The sequence below is a fragment of the Semicossyphus pulcher genome, unplaced genomic scaffold, assembly GCF_022749685.1.
Source record: "Semicossyphus pulcher isolate SPU_LCO1_2020_fin unplaced genomic scaffold, fSemPul1.0.p SCAF_4, whole genome shotgun sequence".
Lineage (NCBI taxonomy): Eukaryota > Metazoa > Chordata > Actinopteri > Labriformes > Labridae > Semicossyphus > Semicossyphus pulcher.
Genome location: NW_027211715.1, coordinates 17,601,911 through 17,627,786, shown reverse-complemented (window position 1 = coordinate 17,627,786; position 25,876 = coordinate 17,601,911). Strand labels below are relative to the sequence as shown.

General features: G+C 42.4%; 1 protein-coding gene across 1 annotated transcript in view; it reads left to right on the top strand.

Moving 5' to 3' along the window:
• Window positions 1–25,876, top strand: part of LOC138607697 (cytosolic carboxypeptidase 6-like) — a 285,563-nt gene that overhangs the window by 174,005 nt on the left and 85,682 nt on the right. The window contains exon 6 of the mRNA XM_069680335.1: window positions 22,133–22,172. Coding sequence (XP_069536436.1) covers window positions 22,133–22,172 — 40 coding nt within the window. The remainder of the gene's footprint in view (window positions 1–22,132; window positions 22,173–25,876) is intronic.

Sequence of the window (25,876 nt, the reverse complement as noted above, 5' to 3'; positions counted from 1 at the left end):
ATGTTGATGGCAACTTTGAGGAGCGGTGTTGCGAGACTTGTGTGTCGCGAAGTGCTGTAACATGTGGGTACAGACGGACGGTTTAGAAATGAGACGTCAGATGTAATAGAGCATCAAATGGTAATCCTGCTAGTAATCCCCATTTTTAATTAGTTTATCTGTAATATACAATAATTACCTGTTTTTTTCTACATCTGTAACGCAATACAGTGTCGTTTTTATGTATCCTAATTAGGTTACGCTGTTACTTGTATTCCGTTACTCCCCAAGCCTGCATATGGACAGTGCGTACGCGACACAAAAAGTGGTCATCTGAGCATGAGACATGTTCAGTTTAGTGAAGTGTGTGAACTGAACTGTAGACTGGAGTCCTTGTTTACATGAACAGACAGAGTGATGGCTGTCTCATGTGAGCGTCTCCTATGCAGGTTGAAATTGCAACAGTATTAGTAGTAGAAACGAAGTATCACATAAGTGTCGTATAAGTATCAGAATTTTTTACATTTTTGGACAAAATATAACTGGTAGAGATAAATCAGTCATTTCTCCTACAAAGTCTACGCCCTTGCCTCATCGGCTAAAAGGGGTCAATTCTTTAAACCTTGACCCGACCCATGAGCACAGCTGGGCGTGGTCAGGTGTGGCTGCAAATTCCCATTATATCCCTTCTCAATGAAGCCCACAGTGACATCTTCAGATGTCTAGTTGTATCCGACTAATGCTACAAAGCCCAAAGATATTCAGTTTGTCATTGAATTAATCAGAAAACCCGATACATTGGAGACATCTGTGTTTTGGCTCGAACAGATACTAAACCAATAAACTAGTTAGCATGATGGATGCCCTTGATTTTCTTTCAGCTCTAAACACAGCCTAAAACAATTTAGCTGTCACATTGTACACCGAAATTTTGCTAAATAATAAATACTATATCCCAAGTACAGCTGCAACAAATCATTCTCAGTGTTTATTCATCTGTTGATTATTTCCTTGAGATCACAAAACAGTGAAAAATGTCCTTCCCAGTTTCCTCGATTGCACGTCTTTAAGTGTCTTATTTCCCCCTGATCGTGCAAACATTCATATCATGGGTTTACTGTCATAAAAATGTTATATTGTTCTGTTATACGTGTATTATGTTATGTTTATAGCCATCAACCAATTGACTTATTTCTGCAGCTCTGGTTTAAAGCACACTCAGCTGTCATAAAGCTTTGCACTAACATGAGACATGGTCTCTGTTTCCCCCTGACAAAGTTTCATGAGAATCCATACATCCACTTGTGCGGTTATATGTGTGTGTGCTTCTTGTCTGGAAGTGTAGACACAATATTATCAGTGTCTTTACCCTCGTAAATCTATTAGAGATACACTCAGATTTTGTAATGATCCTGCACCCCATTTAATCATGTTAATGTCCTCATTTGCAGGAATCAGCTGACTGAGATTTAGCATGCTGCATGTCCATTAGCGCAGGCAAGTACCCTGGTTTAGTTCCCAGTTTAGTGCACATAAACTGTTCTTGCTTTGATCACCAGTAGGTCTGCAGACATCTTCGTCCTTAGGCACCCAGAGGAGAAAAGGACGAGTGCCTGGAGGGAAATCCTTATCTGACTGCAGGCACACAACATATTAGGAATGTGTTTATATAAACAAGTGTGCCTCTGTGTGTGGACAGCATGCTTTTACTTCCACATGTGTTTTTAATCTATATTACTCTGTTCCAGAGAGGTTTTTTTTTATAAATTAGATGGCTCCAACGTGACTTTGAGGGCGAGCAAGGGCGAGGGAGAGTAGCCAGGTTGGGCAGATAACATTGATTTTGATCAACGCAGAGGAAAGAGAAATACAGAGAGAGAGAGAGAGAGAGGAAGAGCAGCAGGCTGTCTGCAAGACATCAAACTTTCCACTTTTTCCTCAGATCAAAATTACCACCTTAGATTGGAATGAGAATTTTAATTAGAACTTGGGGCTATCTCATCTCGGAGTGTGTGTGGAGCTAAAAGACTAATTCCAAGCACACACTCCCACATCCCCCACCCCTACCTTCACAGGCCACTTTGTCCGTTATTTAATAGGCTCTTTGTTATCTATCTACTTGGGTTTGCCAGGTACTTAGAGCCCCTCCATCGGAATATTAGGCATTCTGATGAGGCAGGCAGCTGTGTGCTTCACGCAGATGGTGCCTGCTGTAATCAGCACTCTCAAAAGAACGGCTCTCATATCTCCCCCAAACTTATCCTTTTTATGATTACAAAACACAGAGCCGCAAATTGTTATGAACAAGATAGATATATTTACTGGCAGCGTAAAATACAGTGGCGCCCTACCATTCAATCCCTTTCAGGTTGGTTCGTGTTGCTGAGTGCACTCTCTTAGATGAGGACATTTGGTAACAGGGAACATGAATGCAATTCGAATTTGCTGTCTTTGAAATGCAGCATTATGTGATGGAATTGGTAGAAATAGAGGAAGGCCGCGCAGTCATGGTCGTAAGGACAAGAGTCATACTTTTGGAAAGGCTGTGATTGATTATGGTTAAGGAGCACAATGAAGAATATCAGCACAAACGCACAAATGTTTAACTGTGACGCCTGCTGCAAAACCTGCAAGCAGAGAGTCGGACAGAGGAAAAACTGCGCAGCTTGCATTTCCCATGTGGATTATCTCCAGATTTCATTAACACCTCATAATCAGGATGCACGCTGCCCGCTTGCAAATGAAAACGCTGGCGTGCGTGAGCCCCACAGTTACTTTAATAAGAAGTTACAGGACACGCATGAGTAAAGCAGGAAATAAGAGACACGAAGGAGGCATTGCATATCATTTTTTGTTTGTTTTGAGTGTGAAATATGTGAGTGTATTTATAGCTGAGATCTGGAGCTGCATGTTCATTAAACAAGAACAAGGAGATGGTGTAGAAGCGTGTTACTTTTATGGATGTCATGATGTGATCCTCATCCCCAAATCCAACATTATTTATGTGTGTTTGTGCATCTGAGTCTTTCCAAATAGGGCTCTAAGCGTTGTCAGGTGTAGGCTGGGACCTTATCAATGAAGCAGCTCAGCCTGTAATTAGTGCCATAATCACCTCCTTAATTCAACCACTGCTCAGCGTCTTACCCAGCTCGCTGCTCCTCTCCCTCTCCTCTCCCTGCTTCTCCCGACTTTGTTTCCAAACAAACACTCTGCCTCCTTCTTTTTCTCAATCTTACTTTTTTTTTTTTTTATCATCTCTCTCTTTATTACATCTCTTTCTTCTTTTCCAACCTGGCACCTCTGTCCTTCACCCGCGTGGATCCCGAGCCAAATGAGGGAATTCTTCTCATTAGTGTTGCATCGGGCCAACGTGCCCGGAGGGAGACCGAGGGATCTTAGCGCTGAACAGCTCAGCAGAGCTCTGAGGGGTCAATGAGCTGGTTAAGGAGTGATGTTTGATACTAGACTGTTAGGGAGCTGGGTGGGGAGGTTCATCGTTTCCTTCACTTGTGCAAAGGGGATTCACTAGATACAGTATGTATGGGTGGCAGAGAATGTATGCACACTCACATACACACAAACCCCTAAAGCAAGTGAATAATAATTAAATCTAATACGTTTGGACCACACATAAAAAGCGCAACACTTTTATTCATATAATACTGTTATTCTTACCGAATTTATTGCATCTTAATATTTTGTAGGCATTGTCTACACCTGGGGTGTCAAACTCAGTCAGAAAACTGGGTCTAAGACGAGGGCCGAACGGGGTCAACGTTATTTGGACAACAGACTTTAATAAACAACATTTTTATCAGAGGTATTACAACAAATTAGTCATACAGAAATATGAACTTTACTGCTCCAAAGACATCTTATAGAATTCAGAACAAACCAAGGTATCAAAAATGTTTACATTTAAAATAAAAGACACAACAGCATCATTCATTTGTTCATGTCTCCCTCTCTATCAGCAGTTTTTCACTGAGTCATTTCCAAAAATGTTTTATCACAGGTATCAAAAACTATATTTTTTCTCAACAAAATCTTAAATATTCAGTTTTTTAAATTCACAACACCCTCAAGAAAAAAAAGAATATTTTAAATGTGACCGATCTGGTGGAAAGCCCTTGCTGCATCATACATGTGCGTTATCACAGGGTCCGGTCCAGAAATGCCAACTCACACAGCCGGTGCTCACAAGGCCTCGGTTGGCACGCCCGCTGTTGCAGTGCATTCTGGGACTTGTGGTGCTGTGTACCGGCAGGCCAGTTATGACAGACATATGTTGTGACATATGTCATCTCGTGGGCCAGATGTAATTGTATATCTGCGGGCTTTGAGTTTGACACTTGTGGTCTACACTGTGACATCAGTGGTGCATGGTTATAGCAAAGTGGCTCACATTTGTATAAATCCTGAAAAGTGTGTAAATTCAGCTAAAGCCGAACATCCTCTGGCCTTCAAAGATTTGATTTGCATTTATGGTACTGCATTTGTACTTCTTAAATCTGCGTTTGCAGTGATCATATTTCCGAAGTACACTAAAACCACTGTCACCAGATAGACACTGCTGTAGCCAACCACCAGGAAAGATAACCCTAAATCAATAGTAAAGTAGAATTTTCCCCTCTCTCTCCTTTGGCTCGTCTGAAGCTTCAAAATTATTCTTCAATGTACTCATAAAATAAAACAATTTTAGTCAGACAACTTGCAGCTTAAATAGTCCGCCAAACTGAGAGGAAGTGTTTGTCAGGTGATTGTGCAGCATGACGCATGTCAAGTGTGAAATCAGTGCAGCTCGAGTGGCCTGCCTGAACTAGCTTGCAGGCGTCGCCCCATTTGTTGCGTCTTAAACCGCTGACCCACACGGCTGATCGGTGTATGTTCTATGAAAAATCTAGTGCCAAAGGAAGAAAGGTCAAAAAGAAAGAAAATATTTAAAGAATAACTTACACTTAATTTAATATGATTTTTTTTTCTGCAGGTCTTTTTAAAGGTGGCTCAACTGCGTTTTGCTGCAAACTCCACAGCTGTACATTGCTTAGTTTCTGTGTGGGTCCACCAACCAGCTTCACAGAGTATGGGCCATACTGACCACCTTCCACTGTAGATTATACACTTTCTACTGATCTACCTCGAACATCCGCAATTCAAAATATCAAACTATTAGCAATCCATGTGCAGCTCCTGTCTGTGAGTTCACTGCTTTTAAAGGGAAGAGCAGCTGATTTGATTGGTTGTTGATTTTTGCATATTTTTAATCGACCTCAGGCAATTATTACGATCAATGCAATTTCTAAAGATGATCTAGTCTGGCCTGTAGCCTGCCGTTGGAGCTACGCTACATTTAGATGGCTGCATTAAAATCAGTTTAATGTGCTGTCATTATGTGACATATACACTATACTGTATGTGGTACCAGTACTGTACCAGAAAACATGCATTCCTGTCTTTGTCTTAGGCTGTATTCATAGAATAAGACAGCTCCTACTGTGTGTATTTTGTGTGTATGCGTGTGTGTGTGTATGTTGTGTATGATTGCCAGAAGAGGCCTGGGGAGATGTATTATGCGCGCACACAAACACACAGAGACCATAATGCAGCCGCCGTGGGGCCACTTGGCATGTAGCCTTTCTTGCGCTCTTCTGTAATGTGATTTGTCCTGACTATTGATACCCCAAAACGCCTGACTCTTCCCCCTCAACCCTCTCGTTAGCCCTCACCCACCCCACTTCACCCCGACTTCCAATTTCCACACTAACCCAATTAGCATCTCGTCAATAATGCTCAGCATTTCATTTTGCTGCTTTAATTAACAAATTCAATTTGCTCGAAAACCGCTGTGAAAACAAATTAAAAGCACGGCAAATTAAAAGCCCTTGGTTCCAGCGGATATAGCTAAGGTGATTACAGATGCGTCAAACGACTGTTTTCTTGTTTGTTTTATCTCGAGAGAGGGAGAAAGACTCCTCTGAGGAGGGGAGGCCTTGACTGTGGTACCAGGGCAGTTATACATCTGGAACTGAAAGAAGGGGAAAGCAGGCACATGGAGGGCGGAGGAGGCTGGGGCATGGTTGGTGACGGCACACCTTTTAGCACAGGGACGCCTTCTGTCATGTACAAACACCTTTTACACACTCACAGGACACGTATATGAAACCATCCATCAGTTATCTATACCTCTTATCCTCTTCAGGGTCGCGGGGGGCTGCAGCCTATCCAAGCTTTCACACTGGACTACAATTAAAACTCCCACCCTCTGCCAGGCACACATGCCTTAATCTTTTCTCACAGGTGGTTAGCTCACATGAAGGAGGGGCTTACCACCAATGAATTGTACTTATATAGCACTTTTCTAGTCTTCCGACCATTCAAAGCTGCTTTTACACCACATGTCATATTCATCCTTTCACACACTGATGCAAAGGCCTAAGTGCCAATCTCCAGTCAGATCTATGCGCATTCATACCCCATGGCTATGCCTTTGGGAGCAATTCAGGGTGCAGTGTCTTGCCCAAGGACACTTCGACATGTGATTGTAGCAGTCAGGGATCAAACCACCAACCTTCTGATTGAGAGACGACTTAGCCACAGCCGCCCACAGTGGCGGTGCGATAGGTTGATGAGATTCAGCCTAAGATTGGGAAGGCTCACAGCTTCCTTGTCTTCTATCTCCTTGGAAGTGAAATGTGAATTTCCAACCTCCCTATAAACTCGTAGTTATTTCAGATTACAGATGTACAACGTTGTCTTAATCTAAATGGGAATAAAATAAGAACATGGAGAAGAAATGTAAGATGAGAGATTTATCTTTCTAAAAAATTGAAGGTACTTTTATAGATTTTATTTTAATTACTGCATCATGATTGCTGCATTTTTCATTCTCTGTACTTTACATTCAAGCCAGTTCTAATCTTTTTCATTTTATCCTCACTTGTGGAGCCCTTTGCAGAGTCTGTTCAATATTAACACTATTAATAAATCATTGATCATTTTTCTGACGTTAAATAAAGATGATTGAGATATCATGGACGATGATGGTTAACAGGTATGAGGGATGAATTAATGACGTGGGTGCTATAAATAGCCACAGCTGTGCGTGATAGTCACTTATAAAGACAGCTGTTCATACCGCACTAAAGTGACAGTACACTTCTTCTTTGCCCTTCTTGTCATTGACAAGTCATAAGACATACAAACAGGTGACACGGCACATTTCTACAGCCATTAATGTTGAAGTGGTGCATGCACTGAGTTCAGCATTTATTGTCAGTTCTTTTAACAGAACCATGCTCACCAACAGCTCAATAAATCTGATGAAAATGATCAGTGTGTATATTTCTGTTCCTGTGCCGCAAAAAGCCTGAAGCCACAAAGCTTCAGTCGTGAATCTACACAGAAAAGTTGAGCAGCTCTGCAGCTCTGTCAATGCCACGCCATGTCATCAATAATTAAACTTTCATAGACACACTCTCAATATGCAGCCAAGGAGTTGAAATTTTGAGTTTAATGGCCATGAGATTGCATGTCTGCTCTTTGCTGACGGCTGGTAACTCAGCAGTTGTCCTGCTGGCTTCATTAAGTATAATTTCCAGTGTGTACTTTGGTGGCTGACTGGGAAGCAGCTGGAATCCCAGCCAGCATCTTAAGGTCTGAGCCCATGGTTCTCTCCAAAAGCTAGTTATTCCCCCTTGGGTTACAGTTGCTGCACCCCAAGAGGCAGATTGGTGAAATGTCTGTGTGGCCATGACACAGCAAAATTACAGAAACAAGCAGAGCCTAGAATCCTTACACCAGTTTGCACATGCCAAGTAAGATGTTGAATTGTTTCCAAACTGCTTTATCCAAGGGTGCAGACCAAAATGCCTCTGGACATTACAAAAAAGGAGACTAGCCAGATTACTTATCTACAGCTGCTAGGCTAGCTTGCTCGTTCCACCATTTTGTTCACATAGGTCCCAGTTCAAAATGAATAACAGAAATTTAGCATGACATGATTAAGTAGCCAACACTTAGCATTTGTATCAAACGTGAACCACTGACGCAGACGTTCCACATTAGCAGCAGCCATCTTTGTTGTTGACGAAAATGCCTCACAAGCACTTAAACATGATGTGAAATGAAATTGTTGTGATTGGTCTGACCTGTATAGGGCTGGATGGAAACCCGAGGGACCATATACCTCAATCAGAGCAAATAAAAACACAAGCTTGCAGATTTCTCTGGTTCCCTGGCTGGAGAAGCCTCGCTGTAAGGTAATCCAGGTTTATCCAACTGGGAAAAGACCCCAGGGCAAACATTATATATGGAAGGTTGAACTTTTCCCATCTAGCCCGGGAAGGCCTCTGGATCCATAGAAGGAGAAGGAGCTACCTTGATTTCCTCAGGAATATAGTTCCAGAGCCTTGGGGCATTTTCTGTGAACGCTCTGTCACCTTTAGTTTCTAATAGGGCTTATGGAACAGACCTCAGCCAAAGTGTGAAGCAGCTTGTATGGTACAAAGAGATCAGACATGTAGCAAGGAGAGCGGCCATGATAAGCCTTAAAAGTAATCACTAAACTCTTAAAATCTATTCTGGCAGTGTAAAGAAGCTAAAACAGGATTGATGAAATCACGTTTTTCGATTGTGTAATTAAAAGTTATGATACTGTCTTTTTTTGGAAATATTTCTAATATGATAAACTTAAATTACCGTCAAACCAAAGACAACATTTAAGACAAGAAAAAACAGAACATCCAGGCCTTGAAATCACAGTTTTTGATGCCCAAGAGGAGGCATGTATAAAGAAATGAAAAGTGGTCCCAAAACAGATCCCTGAGGCACACCATACGTGACAGGAGAAACTGAAGAAATATAGTTGTTCACAGTAGTTTTTAGTTGGGGTATGTATTACAATACATAACACCCCTCACAAAGTAGTCATCTTAGTTTATGTAATTTCATCTTTGTTACATTTTTTTGTGAACAAGTGTTATTACATTCTCAAGCTTTTATCTTGTGTGTATCTTCTCCTCTCTAACGTCTTCTCCACCTGTCTTTATTGTTTCCGCCTGCCTGCTTTTCTTGTCTAAATGAAACTGATAGCTCGGTTGTCTGGCCGTCCCTCGTAACAGGCAGGCCTCAAGATTCCCACCAATCAGAAATTCAATGCCACACCTTTGATCTTTTTCTCACTACTTTCCTTGTCATGCCAAACTCCAGCACAGACAGGCTATACAAGAGAACAGACATGCTCCACAGCAGCACTGCTCAACCTCTTGACCAGCAGAGTTCACAAACACGACACACACACACACACGCAGCTAATCGAACTGGCCATAAGCCGGGTACCTGCGATGGTCAATGCAGCATGTTTAGCTCCCATGTTAAATTGATTTTTAGGTTCTGAGTCACAAGGCAATAGCAGCAAGATGACCCTTTCCTGACAGAGAGAGACAGAGGGAGGCATACAGTGCAGTTTCTCTTAGTCGTATGGTGATGCACTCAATTCTGCTTGTAAGCCGTTTTTTCTCCTCTTCATTTTAGTGTCCTTTGAGGATCTTCTTGCTCCCTCTTCTTTTCATTCTGTCATTTCTTGTCCCACTATGTCTCCTTTCTTATCATCATTCCTAGTCTTCGTAGTTTCACTCTCATTCCAAGCTCCAGTAGGAAGTTATCAAACACCAAACAGTGTGTCCATCTGGTCCACATCTGGAGACAGTGTTGGCTTTTTTGACCAGAGAAGGGACACGACTCTCGCATCTTGCGATATTGTTTGCATTTGTGTTGCAGTACATCTCCCTCAAGCTCTCTCACTCTTTCTCTCCCTTCTCTAGCAGCTAATTATTGTCCCGTTAATTACCAGTAACACAGCAGCCCAGCCGGCTTCAGCTTTAAAGAACTATTCAGCACTCCATCCCGATACATGATTGAACTCAGCTAAATGGAAAAGTTGTGCTGGAGAAAATGCTTTCGTCACACAACATTTTGTTTCATTTCTTTTCTAATATGTCTCTCACTGTCTGGTTACTTGAAGATAACAGACATTTGAATTTGTTTTGGGGATATCATAAAAAAAATAAAAATAACAGATTTTGAAATGGAAAAGGCAGCAAGACTCAGAGAGAGGAAATGTTACACGGCGTGCACACATACACATTCACCAGTCTTGTTGGATCCATAAAGGCAATAAACCAATAGGAACATACACGTCTTCTGACCTTCAGCTCCAATTAGGCCCAGAGGAGAGATGGGTGAACTTTTCAACCTTACGTCTTGTCTATTGATACTCCGATAGGGTTGGTGTGAAGACAAGGGGATCGGCAAGTCAATATTCAAGTTCACTGATGTGCAGGAGCACAAGTTTCAGTTTCAGTCGCAAAACTTTAAAAGTTGTTGAGATCTCGGGAAGGGGCTCCAGGTCCCATATGGAGGAATCTGAGTTCCATTTCCCATCGCTCACATTTGATTGAAGACCGGAAACAGAAAATGATGGAAATATAAGACTATGAGATTCTCCACTATATTACCGGTTTGGAGAGTTATCTAAAGATAAAAGGTTTTATTACTCAGCAGAAGAGACCACACGCGGTAATATAATGGAAAGGCTGCTCTCCTAAACTTGTTGATGAAGGGCACTGTGGGTTTGGTTTTTGATCCAAGACCAGTAGTAGACTTGTAGGCATTCACACATTGGTTCCAATGGCATGCAATCACTATTAAAGAGACCTCAATTTCAATGGATTACCTTTTTTAATATAACCTTTCAGTAGAAGAAGAAGAAGAAGCCATCACTAGGGCTTTTGTCATTCTGTGTGTTTATAGCACTAGCTACCACCTTTTTGTAGAAATGCAAAAAGTAATCAAACAAAGAAAACAGACATGTTTGTACCATATTGATCCGAATATATGGGGTCGTCTTATATTCGGGGTCTAGACTTTTAAAGTCCAATATACATTCACAACAGTAGAAACTTATCTGCAAAGCGAGCGTAGACCAATAGGGTATTATATGTTATAAATAAGTAATGTTCATTTCCAGTGCGCAGACCCAGTAATGTTGGAACAGCCAGAACTTGATCTCTGCTCTGCAGTGCTGCAGGGTTGTCCTGTCTGTTTGTCTGCTACTGTGAGGGCATTGATTCAGCTTTCGCTGGTAAATACCAGGTCACTACACCTGCACTCCATCAGGCAGGGGTCAATCACAGCCCAATGGGGAAATGATGATAGGACGCAGTCCTTCGGTGTGTGCATGTGTGTGTATGCGTGAAATTGTGTGTTGAGGTATCAAGTATGCTATCAGTGTCCTCAAGTCATTGATTGGTCCCCCATGTCAAGACGCTGTCATTGATTTGTTGCCAGGTCAAAGAGGAAACTCTTGGCTCAGCAGGGGCTCTTAGATTACCTAAGTGTGCATGCATGTACACACATATGCACACACTTGCACAGTCATGCAGAGACACACACACTTTGTTTCTATGTACAGACGTGCCTGATGGATATTATGAGCATTCTGCACTCTGTCTCTTGCTTTCATAAAACAAGAAGCAGGCCATTTTCTGGAGCCAAAACTCGCAGCATATACGGAACTACTCATGGCTACATTGGTCCACAGAAGCCAGCCAGGCTCAGCCCCAAGAAACTGACTGGTGAAACTGAAAGACGGTATCCGGTCTAATGTCCTATGTCTTCACTGAAGCCAAACATCTTGACAGTGGTTGTACAGTTGAAGCTGTACAATCTTATTTATAACTCGACAATGATTTGTTGTCCCGTTTCTATGTAGTAACCAGATATACGTATAATCACTGGCTTGCATAGCTGTGAGGCCATCTCGTTCCGGAGAACTAGAGAAATGGCGATATTAAGCGACTTCACTTTTTTCACAGCTTTGATTTTGCACCTCGGGGTTTCTAGGAAACAAAACAGAACCGAACACAATTCACAACACGGGACCTTTAAAGAACAACTCCAGAACTCTGACCCAGTTTATGTACACTGTGGACTACATGTCTTTGTGCGCCTTGCATTCAAAGAGGCTTTTCATACAAGCCCCAAACCTCACTCGCATTATTCTGCTGAAACCAGAGCAAAGTCTCCTCCCTGTACTGGTGGTTCTTCTTCATAATACCTTGATCTGTTTGTTTTTCCTCGTAATTGTCTCCTGACATGAAAGCTCTTAGTCATTCAGCAGGATCTTCAGGTCTGGGGTACCGTAGGGCTGGTTTAAAAAGCACTACATCGTTCTGGTAAACACGGCCATTTTCGACACAGTTTGATGTGAAGTTACTGTGTTTTAGTCTCTTTAGAGTTGTTTCTGCTTGCATTCCTCAAACAACTTACCGTATTGGTCCGAATATAAGACGACCCTGATTATAAGACGACCCCCCCTTTTAAAGACAAATTTTTTTTCAAAAAAATATTTTTGAAGACTGAATTAGTTGTTATTTAGAAAACTGTTTTATGTTAGCTGTTAAATAAATTCACGTTTTTTTTCAATATATTTAAGATTCTATTGTGACATTTAAATGAAATAAAATTCCCTTCAAAATTTCAATAAATCTGTTATTAGGTATGAATAGGTCGATTTATAGAGCTGTCTTGTTCCATTTTTCAGTAACTCACTCTCATGACAATCTCTTAGAGGCGGTCGCTTTGAGGACCACGGTACGATTTAGCATTTTGAAGGCACGGCAGTACGGCAGCCCGTTGCAGCGTTTTTTTCCGGGCCGAGGAGGGCAGGCCCATTCCTGGTGGATTCCCAGGAGCTTAACAAAGGTGCAGAGGGCCGGGCAAAGCCCGCTGAGAGCGCAGCAGGGTGGGGCCCCGTGGCTAGCCGCGCTATAGCCCCTGATCTTTTTGGGCTCCCACTGTGACAACAATTATCTTAAAATTGGCTTCATGAATCCGCCTCAGTTGTCAGTTAACTTGGCCGACTATTAAGCCATTTGTTCCTGACGATAACAGTGTCTCTCCATCTTTCACCCCCCGTGGCACTGTAGTTGTGAGTGACGCCTGGCCTCAGTCATGAGGGGTACACTCGCTTTACAGATAAGTGGCGCCGTCTGCTAAAAAGTCTAGACCCCGAATATAAGACGATCCCACTTTTTTAGATTTGTGTCATGGAAAAAAAAAAACATCTTATATTCGGACCAAAACGGTACTTGTCTGTGGTTTTCCCTTCATAAGAGGGCCTCATATTTAGAGAGTCCACACCCCAGGCTGCCCTCATCTAAGAGTTTGAGCATTGGGAAAGAGACAACTAAACCTAGACTCATGAGGTCCTTCATCAAAAGCAGGCGTTCTGACAGCCTGCATATGACAGAAATATTGAAGAAAGGTCCTCAGCTAGCTTAGCTGCTCTTTTCATTGGTCTTTATGAATATTTGATCAAATCATGATGTAATTAAAAAAAGTAACTGAGAAAATGGTAGCATGGCGTGAACTGACTTGCCTATTCATGTGTCAGCATCAGCGACATGTATTATCTGTACATGCCTGCTGCTGAGCACATTATCAGATTACTGCAGTCCACAGTGTAAGAGGCAGTGCAACACCGGCACCAGCAGGGAGGACTGTGTGCTCCGTGCAGGTGGCCGTGGCTGTCCTTTCCCTCCGCTCAAGAGGAAGCTGCTCTCCGCTCTCAGAAGGAATAAATCTTTCATTTGGTTTGTTGTATTTTTAACCGAGGGCTCCTGGTCACGCAACAAAGCCCTGCTCTCCATCCCCATCCCTCCCTCTCCTCCTCTCAGATCCACAACGCACACGGCCAGACGCTGACATGCAAGTGGAGATACGATCACATTTCTACTGGACAGTTGCCATTTTTCAATAGATATTAACTAATGAGGATTTTATGTTTATGCTTCTTTATTCTTCTTGCAAATCCAACAAATGATTACATCTCTAGCTCTGATCTTTGTTGTGCTAATTTCTTACACTTCATTAAAGACATCATTGTATTCATATGGAAATGTGTAAATCAGAACTGTTATTGTGTGGTTGTAGGAAGCTTTACATCCTGAACACCAGACATAATGTCACACTTGATCTCAGTCGGCTAGACAGCCACACCCAAACATAACCCAAGAAGCTCATCCCATTAGCTCATTCTTACCTCACCTCCCCTCTTTGTCACCAAGGGACCATGACTAAGATACATTTAGGCACACAGACTGGGGTGCTATAGATCAGTGCAGGCATTGTTTATGCGTGTGTGTGTGCGTGTGTGTGTGTTGGGGTTTTAGCTGTGAAAGAATACACAGAAGGGTAAGTAGTGACTCAGATGAGATGCCAGATGAGGTAGACAGCAGAGATGAGATGAGAGGGCCAGAGGAAGATGGAAGATGAGTCAGGCTGTTGACATCCATTCTGTCTCTCACAACCCCATCAACTATCGACCCTTGCCCTGACCCTGGATATATAATAGGGGGACGTTTGTGTGTGTGTTGTGTGTTTATGGTTTAAAGGGGCCAGCTGTGAGGCTGGATGCGGATGCTTTTTATTCCTGTATGTGACCTCATCAAGACAGCATCGATGTAAAACCAGGATCAGCACAGTGTGATAATTACTGCAGTTAGCAAACTGTAATGTCAATTTTGAGTTTAGACAAAAGGCCAAATAATCATGTTGGATTTTGGCCTATAAAACCAATATTCATCTAGCTATAAATATTATTTACATTTTAACTATAGAACAAGTAACAACTTGTAAGCGAAATCTGATACTTATACTGATTAACACGGTGGAAAGTGAACAGAAATAGATCCATATCATCATCTTAAACATGTGCTTTTATTTTGAAATTCCCATGCATATAACCAGGCTTAGGTTAGTCATTGTTCAGGTTTTTTTAATGTTGTTCAGTGGGCATACTGTGCTGCTTGATGTCACTCATAGGCCCCTGAATTCAATCAAATCAAAACCAAACTGAACCATGGATTTTTCTGGATACAGCAAATATTTTATTGTTGCCCAAAGAATGGATATGTAACTTTATGGTGAAGAAACGTGTGATTTACACTCCTTAAGAACACAGAGTTCTGCTGATCCCCTTAACTCTACTTGATTGTTAGAATTACTGTAGGTGCAGCTTATTGTTTTTGTTTACTGGTTTATGACTTACTTACATTTTGCACACTCCTATCACTCCCCCAGAGATGTTTTCCAGCCACCAAAGGCAGCTCTGCTCCAGAAACCCACAGTATACCACCTGCCAATCACCAAACAGCAGACAGACACCATTAGCAACTAGCTGTTGAACATTGAGCATTGACAGGCTAAAAGAGCGGAAGTGTCCCTTTTGAGTTGGTGGAGTTGCATTCATTGGTTACCAGAAACATGAATAAATGGTAATGCTACTGATATTCAGTAAATAGGCACAGCAAAAATACTATTCAATATTCACTGGGAACTACTCCACCATTACTCAGAGATTGGCCGAGGATTGATAAGGAGAGAGAGAGAGACCGTTTACTTTTTCACAACTCTGTTGGATTTATTTTCATGTCAAAGTGTGTACCAAAAAACTCCTATAAAACACAGGGTGTAATAAACTGTTCTTCTACCCTATATAATACACAGACACGGATCCTTTATCTTACAGTTAGAATCAGCCTCTGCGTTGTTGTAGACTCATGACATGCTAGTTTTACGGTTTAAAGTTTGTTCTTGACCTCATATTTGTTCATTTTTCGTCTCGTTCCTCATAGAACTCTCTGGCGGCTGCTGAAGACTCTTCATTTTTCTCTGGTTTTGAATCTCACGGCACTACACACTTTTTACCGACACCTGGTGCTAATGCTTTCTTCTTCTTTTCTTATTTAGCAAACAGCTTTCAGATGCACTACAGCCACCGTCTGGTGGTAGTAACGCATCACAACCAGGCAGCGGTTAAAACAGTTGAAAAACATTTTTTTTAAGGTGAGGTAATAGTTGCATTAACTTTCCAATTTTTTATGTATTAATGACAATTCAAATATTCGAAATTCATGACCCATCAAGTTTGCTCAATCAACTTTAAAGGTTCATTTCAATTCTTTTTACAACTAGTTACTGCCTCCACAGGGTGACCCCAAAATTGGTTTCAAATTTGGATTCAGTTTCATGTCAATGCGAACATGATTACAAGTAATAACAATAATAATAGTATTAATAATCATCACAATTTTCTGGAAACATACGTCTCCCTGAAGATGTAGTTTTTCTTTGATAGTGCTGCCATCCAGCAGCTACACTACATCTCTGTGCAGTAGTTGGATGGTGGCTGTGGCAGTGTAACTTATATTGGCTTTAAATTACTTTGAAATGAGCTGCAAAATGATGTCTGCAATTTTCGTCACTCCCCCTTCTCCCCTCCCCGATGTCTCCTCTGTGTCTTCTCCCCTTCCTCCTCCTCAATCTCTCTTTTTCTGTTTGATAACAATCAGCAAATATGAAAAGTAAATTCTGGAGGAAATGTTGGCAAACGGGCTCTGGGTAGATTGTGCATGAATATTTAATTTTGCCATAAAGTAAGGGTTTAGTACATTAATGGGTTTTCCACTGCTGTCATTGCATCTGACCCCCAACCCCCACCCAGATTAGGTGCCACAGTCGGCTGTCTGGTCTGCTGATTGGTTGTGTTAATGACCGTATTTATACTGATTAGAACATTATAGATTTCTTTAGGGGAGTGGGGGATGTCAGATTCATGTTAGAAGGCTATTTATTAAATAAGAAAACGTTTGTTCTTGAGACTAATAGAAAGTGCTAACACAAATCTTATGAAGGCATAGTTTCAAGTAAAATTGCATCACCTACTTGCACAGTAAAAGACTGAACTGCATCAGGATCTGTGCTCATAAAACATCTGAAAATAGAAGCACGGACACAGGCTTCCTTATCAGGCTGCAAAATAATTATGTTCTCATATAACACTGTAGCTATTTTAAGATCATTTCGGGCTCCAGTCTCTTAGTCTGTATATCAGTATTGTTTACTATTGTGCTGGCTGTAGAGCCCAAGAGTCCACGCTGGCTGGTTAGACCATGACAGCTGGAGTGGCCGTCACCTCTGGTTCCCAGCTGCTTCCTTATTTTCTGACCTGATAACACCGACAGGTCCAGCCCATAGACCGTATAAATAATGGACGTAGTCTCAGTGACGTCACCCATTGGTTTCTGAAGAAGCGTTTTGAAGCCTGAATTGCGCCGCCGCTGGGGGTCGCCATATTGGAAATGCCAGAGCCGGCTAATCCAGAGACGGGCAAAGAGGCGGAGCGCGACCGAGCTACAGCCTATGGCTGAGCTCTATGGGCGGGCCGCATGAATCAGCCAGCTACGGCTATGAAGCTAGGCTATATGCTCCTCAGCGTAGCTAGCGGTTATTAGCCATAGACTGTATAAATAATGAATGAGCTAGTTTGACTTTGCCAGGAGGAGATTCTGTCGGGGACTGACTGCAGGTGTTTAGTTATCAGACTAAAGAAGTAGCGGACTTGCTGCTCGCTCGCCCGGTGAGAGAGCGGCGAGCCGACACGTAACGGGAAACTTTAAATAACCGGTCTTCTCATCACTGCAGTCCGCTGTAATCTCTCCGGGGAAAAGCCAGCAACTCCTGACTCCTATTTACTGGCCGACGATTAAATAAATGTTTGATAAACACTGCACAGGCTAACAAGCAGCTAAAGGGAGCACAGTATACCTGCTACTTAGTGCTAAAAATATTTCAATACAGTAACACTGGTATTTAACTCACCGAAAAGCTGGAGCTCAGACTTCTTGCACGGCCATAAAGTTCCATAAATCCCACAGAGAGAGATTATTTGTCCAAACTTTGAATGAAAAAATCCCCAAAAGTCTCAAACAACACAAACAGGTGAAGTTAAGCTCAGTGTCTATGTGTCTGTGTTGACGTCTTGCAGACAACCACTAGGATCCACCTGTCAATCAAGTGATCCGGCCCCTATGATTTAAGACTTAATAAAATCAAAACGGGTGTGTTATAAAAAAATTCACCCCGTACAGTTATCTTGAACAAAAAAATTAATCTGGAGCCAGCCTCAAGTGGCCACTCGAGGAACTGCAGTTTTTTGCACTTCCGCATTGGCTTCATTTTTCAACACCGGAGGTTACCGCTTGGTCCAGCCTAGATTTACCTGTGGTAAACATCCGTGTACCTGAATAAAGACGTACAATTATATGGAATTCAAACACCAAAAAACACCTAGAATCAAAGGAAACCAATCAATCATTAAGTCAAAAATAAAAACCTGCTGTAATGTTGTACACTGTGTTCTGTCATTATGGTAGAGAGAGGCGGGACACTGGCCATGCAGCCACTCTGACTCTGGGCCGGCTTCAACCAGGGTGTGATCCCTCAGCTTTTGGCTGTATTTGATAAAGATTAATTCAATCCAATTTTCTGCCCTGAAATGCTTTTGCTAATGTAATTCTCTGTGTGTCAGATTCCCCGCGCTCTCTCCCTCTTTGTGTGCATGTGTCAGTCTGTCTCTCGCCCTCCTAAAGAACTCTAAGCACCTTATCCACGTTACAGACTGACAAAAGCAGCAGGAGGAGAGAGCAGGGGTAGAGTTGTAATTCTTTACCGCAGATTTATTATCGGGGTGTAAGTACTCGCAGGCTGAAACGTGCTCATCTGCAGTGTGTTTATACTGCATGTGCGTTTGTATGATGTAAAAATCAATTGATGTTCCTTTAGTGCAAATATGTGTGTTTTCCTGTTTTTCCAGCCTACCATAGTTCCACTTGCAGATAACAGGAGAGCCAGTAGAGGGTGCTGCACAATCTAAGTCATAATTTAATCAACCTCTCTCTTAATGCAGACTTCCATTTGCTGAAAAAAATCTGCATTTGCTTTTATTATTTACTGTAAAAATAGATTAACGGGCAAACTTGAGAAATTGAATGGACTACATTTGAGTCGAGCTACCACCCAGTTGAGTGTCACTCCAAACGAGACTTATGGCATGTCCTGTTTGATAAAAAAAAATCCAATAAAATCTGAAAACAGAATTAACAAAACATTTCAACCAAATAATTACTCTCACAAATTCTGGAGTGTTTAAGGGTTTTAATCAAGGCTTCATCCCCGGCACAGCAGCAGTGAGAAGAACCACACTGTTAATATTTCTCTGATCGTATTGATTCCTGCTGCATCTCTCACTGTAGAGAGCCAGCAGTCTCTACAGGTTGTGGTAGCAGAGTGTGTGTTAGTGAGGCTTGGAGGTTAGGGGTGCATAGTATGTGCGTGTAAATCTGTGTGTGAGTAAGTGTAGCGATGGACCTTTATGATCTCAGTTTGCTCTCTTGTTGCTCTGTGTCTCATGTTGTCACAGTGACCTCTACTGCTAACACGGTCACCCATCCTGGAATCCGTATTACCTCCCCCAACACAAGCAAAAAGCATCAGGGCCGAGCCATCGCTGTACAGGCAACTGCTCATGCAACATATTTTACTCAAGGCAAAATAAGCAAATAAACCCAAATATATCTAAAACCTTCATTTTACACCCCCTTACATGTTACTGGAGCATTTTCCTACTAAGACTATCAAGCAAGCATCTTGTTCTTTCTGTCTCCACATGTTGGGGTGAGCTTCCCTTCACAGCCCAAGCATCCCTCTGCTGTCTGAAGACCCAAGTCTCCAAAAACCCCTCACACATTTAGTATTATCTCCACCACATCTTTCTCATCAACTTTTATATTTACTTTATTAAACTACTGTGCATCTGTTATCAGTGTTTAGCTTTACTTTCATCTAAGATCTTTGCTCTTGCAGATATCTAACTATTCTGCTCAGTAAAACATTTAAAAATCATTGCTGATGTGTGAAAATGTCAGTGACCTCATTTTTTTATTTTTTATTTAATGCTTTTTTGTGTTTTTGTCTTCTCTATAATAAATCAACTTTAGAAAGGTTCCACAGATTTTTAGATGTGTAAGTTAATTAACCAGTGCCTAGGATCCAGTGGTTTTGGAGCTTGACCCATACTTGGTAGGACCCGACCAATATCGGATTTTGAAGGCCGATATTGATACCGATTTTAGAGCAATAATATTCAACTATTACAAATACAGTGGGTAATAAAGTTAATGTACTGTATGAGCTTGTAAGAAAGCAGGCCTTTTCTATGTTTTTGATAGAATTGTGCACGCATATGACGATAAAAAAAAGTAATCAGTGGTGTCACCTCACAGCTAGAAGGTTCCTGGTTCGAATCCCAGTTCAGACATAGGGGGCCTTTTTGTGGAGTTTGCATGTTCTCCCCGTGCATGCGTGCAGTGTGAAAGGTTGTCTCTCTGTGTGTGTCAGCCCTGTTATTGACTGGCGATCCGCCCAGGATGTACCACGCCTCTCGTCCAATGACAACTGGGATAGGCTACAGCCGCCCCGCGACCCTGAGCAAAATAAGCGGTGTAGATGATGAATGCACACTTCAATGAATGAATGAATGCATAATCAATTTAAGTGTGCACCAGTGTTGGCTTTGCTGTGTTGTTCTGCAGACAGTGATGAGAGTATTGTAAACTATGGAGTTGGGGCACGCACTACCAATATTTCTGTTAGTCCCATATCGGCCAATGATATCGGTCAAACGATATATCAGTCGGGCCCTAACACTGGAGACTAAATTATAACTTGAGTCTTCATAATATATAGTAATGGACACACACTACTACCTATCATAAAATAATATTCTTATTTTCAACCCCCTCCTGAGCACATTTCCACACAATGTTACTCTTAAAGAGGGCTATTGTGCTGTTTAACATATGTACTATTGTCCAGTGTTGGATGTCCGGACTAAACGTGGGTGAAGTTTCAGAACTGTAGGTAAAAGTATGTTGGAGTAATCCCCAGGCTTCTCAGCTCAGTCTGCAGGCTGCTGTGAACGCCAGGTTTCACATAGTTTTTTCTACAAGCTGCACTTTGTGACGTCACAAAGTGCAGCCTCAGCAGGCTTCGGAGAGCTGGCCAATCAGAAGAAAGTGGGGTTTCTTAAAGGGACAGAGCTGACTGAGTCGTTTCAGGCAGAGGCCGCATGAGGGCCTGCACAGAGCACCAGTGTGATGATGAGTTTTTTGTAACTGTAAATTATGCTAAGCTACTCCACAGGTATCACAGAGTGAAATATGAAGCTTGAAATCAGCATAATACCCTCCTTTAATGTTGCTTTCTTTACTATCACTACAACATTGGGGAACTTGCATTTGAAGTTATTCCTACATTGCAACTGTTGGTCTAATTCCACTCATATTGCATATTATAAGTCTCTCTGAGTAAGGGTATCAGCTAAATACTAAAATAAGTACTGAGTAGCCTATCAGAGAGTCCCACTCCAGGCAGCACTGTATGTGAGGAGAGAAGGACTCCAAGTATGCTGAGAGTCTCTTTGCTTATCCCTCTCAACAACTGGCTAGTATGGTGCTTGAATATTAATGCAGTCTAGTCCTAAAAGCTGGCTTTGACTGTGACCTAGCTAGACTCTGACACATACAGACACAACACACAACACCCGAGACACACACACACACACACACACACACACACACACACACACACACACACACACACACAGACACACAGACCCTTCATCCTTCCTTAGCATGTGAAGATCTTCTTTCCTAAGGGACTGCTAGATGAGGAGGGATGAGGTGTTGATTACTGCAGCGCTCAACAGTCAAGTGTGTGTGTCTGCGAGTGTGTGTGTTCGTGTGTGTGTAGGAAAGGCAGCAGGTTAAAGAGAGGGGCAGCCAGCTAGCGCCTCCTCTAGACTCCTTCTCAGCTGCCGGAGACATCAAGTGTTAAATTGCACACACTTTCAAATACACTCCATCTAACACCAGGAGGTTACACTTGCACACACATGCACACAGAGTGTTTGGGAAGCTACTAATAGTTAAACAAGCTCGCGGGTTCTTCAAGAATAAGCTTAACAGAAGTAAAGAAGTGAGTTGGAAGAGGCATCTCAAATTATGTTGCAAAAATAATGACACTGCGTTTCTTATTCAAGCCAAAATTGCAAAATAAACTGTACATGTTTAACTTCCTGGACTGGGGAATTAAACTTATGTAGAAATTGTGAAATTATTTAATACAAAAACGGATTATTTCTTGGCATTTTTATAACGTTTGTCTAAATGTCTTCTTTTTTTTTTTGTTCCAGCAACAACGACGCCTCGACCTGTTAACCATCACCAACACTGGTAAGTCCCTTAGTTCCTGTGATTTCACTTTCACCCACTTCAACCACACTCCCACACTGGCATAAAGCTGCTCTGAGATGCTCACATAGCAAGCTCGGTATCAGTACTCCATGTTTTCAGTTTCCCATACCAGTAAGGCACCCTGTGTACTTTACCCTCACCCACTTTTAGCTGCTAAAAGTGTTGCATGCTCCAGTGTGAGCGCCCTAAAGCATGAGTAGTGTTGATTTGATGACTACTGGTTAGTTTCATGTATCGAGGGATGCTGTCTGAGGATGCAATGTATTAAATGTCAAAGAGCTATTGCCCTGGAGCTCTTATAATGGAACAATATGGAAGTCATGAATTCAGTTGTTGTCACACAGGTCTTTATTGTGACCTATAGGTTGTTCAGCACCGGGCCGCGAAACCCAATAAGTGTCTGTGACATTCCAAACATACGCGGAGTCAGAACCGTCGAATGGGCTCTGTGAAGTGTGCAACCGCACAGGGCCTCGCGCCTCTAAAGACACTTCAAAAGTCGCCCAATTCAGCTGGAAAAACCGCGGACCTGGCAACCCTGGCTTCACATCCCATGAAACTTTGATCATGAAGCCTGATGCTAATCTAAAGCTCTGTGTTTATCAGTGAAATATATGAACTACACAGCATATGGGCGTATGACAGCCTGTGGAGACGGAGTTTATACTTTAACTGTGCGCAGAAATACGGACGGATCGCAACTTTACATTGATTCTGGTATGAGCATCAAAACACACACAGGTCTGCGTCATATCTGCTCCGCTCCTAGCGTCTGTCTCCTCCCCGCGCGGCATGATAACTCTGATAAACTCCATGTGGATCATCTCCGGTTCATCTCAGTCACAGCATGTGAAGACGAATGATAAGATGCAGTCTCCTCACTGTCTGTATTTCCGTGCGTGTGACCGGGATTTATGCGCATGCGTGTCGAACCCCCCGGTCCGTCAAAAATATTATTGCTACTGTCTGGTCCGTGAAGTCAGAAAGGTTGGGAACCCCTGATGTAGAGCATATGGGAGACCTCGACAGGTCAGATCTAAGAGTGATCACCAACTGTCGTTATTGTTTTGTTAAAGCTATCCCTTTGTACGACTCTCCTTTTGTTGTTGATATTTCCACACATTTACAACATCATCATTTTAATGGTATTTTGACACATGATTTATTACACCTTTTGGTGACGCTTCAATGTCCTGAAGTATCCACATTACTGAACACCTGTGTGCCCGTGTGTATGTGCATGGAAATGTCTAAAGGTGTGTGTCTATTTAAAGGTTATTTCTATGCTTGTGAATAAAGATTGCTAAATGAGATATAATGCAGTTAACACATCAGAATCAGGAATACTTTTTTAATCCCCAGGGGGAAATCCAGGCGTTACAGTTGCTCTGACACAGAGAAGCAAAGCAACTGTAACAGGCTGCACGTGTGGTTGGCGCATGTGCACTTGTCTGTTTTTCGCACTTTGAAATATGTAATCCAACCCTCATTTGTTGTCTGGAAACCCTGTTGTATACACGTCTAAAGACATGCGTCCTAACTGCGTTCTTCTGCGCATGACGTCTTGACTTCAACTCGAGCTGTAAATCCCTCCACCGGTCCACACAACTTTGTAAAGGACCTGCGCGTCATCCGAAAGTTTTGCTTCCATTCAAGATGGGTAAACTCCACCAGCACAACTCTCTCCCACCAATCTTTGCTGGGGACCTTCATCTAGCGATTTCTGGAGGAGGAGACGGGGGCATTAAGAGGCTTATGCTTCGCAGAGTAGGCCTAACAGCTTCTTGTGCCCGTCTTCTCCCCTCCTTTGCCTCCAGTAGCAGTAAGCATACGTTTATGTCACGCTGTTGCTTCATTAACAGCAAAACAACAATGACTAAAATATTTTTCACATGTTTTAACTGTATGATGGTAAAACGGATAAAGTGTGTTTTATTTTCAGTGTGCAAATGAGAAGTTAATAATGCGTACAGTTTGTAGTGTCAATAGTGTCAAATCCACACCTCAAACTTGTAACGCGCAGCAGTCAGACAACGCATATGGTGCTCCAAGTTTGACTGAGTGTGCAAACATGTCACAAAGTAGTTGTTAGAAATCTGTGCCAGTCCTTTACTGAGGAGAGGCAGCTGTGAGAACGAGGGATCCACTGAGATGGAAAGCAAGGAGAAATTTGAGAAACGGGGGAGGAGAAACAGATGGGGACGGCACGGCGGATACAGAGACCCATATGTCTAAAGTATCTGGATGATCTAATGTGCTTTGATTAGAATAATGCATATGTGAGGCTCGCGGAGACCGGGTTAATTTAGCGGGTTTATGTTGCAGCTGTTCCTCAGGCCCTGGGCAGAGGCAAGTCTCACCCCTGCCAATCACAGCTCGACAGAGGGCAACCAGAGGGGGAGAGAAAGGGCTGGGAAGAGCGGAGAGAGAGAGAGAGAGAGAGAGGAAACTTTAGAGCGACACCTTTTATGTTCTCAAGAAAATCTGGAGAGGTCACCCGGGTGTCTGCACCTGCTTGGTTTGCGTTCTTGTCTTTGTGAGAGGTGGATATATTTCAGACCTATCGGCCTTGACAAGCCGCTCCAGAGATGCAGAGATGTTTCCCCATCTCTTAGGAGAAAACCTACTTTAGACTGGTTACGCTTCATTTCCCTCACAAAGACCCACCTTACACAGTGATCGGAGTTACAGTGGTGCCCACTTCATGGAAGAAACAGAGTTGATTTCACAAAGACTGAGCTCTGTGCAACTTGTTCTAAAACCTATAGATAACACAACTTGTTGGTCTCTGCTAGAAGCTTCTAGGGGATCATTTGTAAATGTGTAAGCTAATTTTTAATACAGTAACACATCATTTAAATGGTAGATACTAGAGATCACACTGTTGTGTAAGACAACATGCTTTCCTTTGTAGACTCACCGGAAGTACTTTCCTCACTTACCTGAGTAGAGGCGTGCGTACGGCCTTGTGAATGTTGTTGCGAAATGAAAGCACACTTAAATAAAGTCATATACAAAAAAATACATAAAAAGTAAAGCTTTGATCATCAATCTTAATTTAATTTTGGTGGCTGGATCCAAACTATCATTGGGCAGAAGGCGGGGTACACCTTGGACTGATCGCCAGTCAATCACAGGGCTGACAAATGAGCCCCTTTTAAACTGCCAGATCAAGGTGGGATTGTTACGCCTCTGTTACGTTTCGTCTTCTATATGAAACGCACAGAGGCGTAATGGTGGGGCGAAGTAGTTCCGCCTCTGAGTGGCATGGGAGGAAGTAACAGAGGTGAAACATTGAAGCGATGAAGCCGGCAGGACAGAACAGCACAGTTTTTTTACTCCTTGTGCACGCCGGAACGCAATGTAAAAACACACTGTGGCAGCTTTACGCCAGCGCTGTTTGTTCCAATGTAAAATGGCAAAGGCAGCATGACGCAGAGCAATTTTAGAGTCAGCAATGAACCTAACAATGTCTTTGGACTGTGGGAGGAAGCCGGAGTATGCAGAGGGAAACTACGCCTGCAAGGGGAGAATCTATATTCTAATGTATTTACACAATAGATGTTGCAAGCTAAATTATGATTTGTTCTGTGGCAGGCAGCGTGTTAAAAACTAGTAAATAAATGCAAATGCAAGTCCAAACAGTCATGTTAAATGTATACTGTAATAAACAGGTTGTAGCC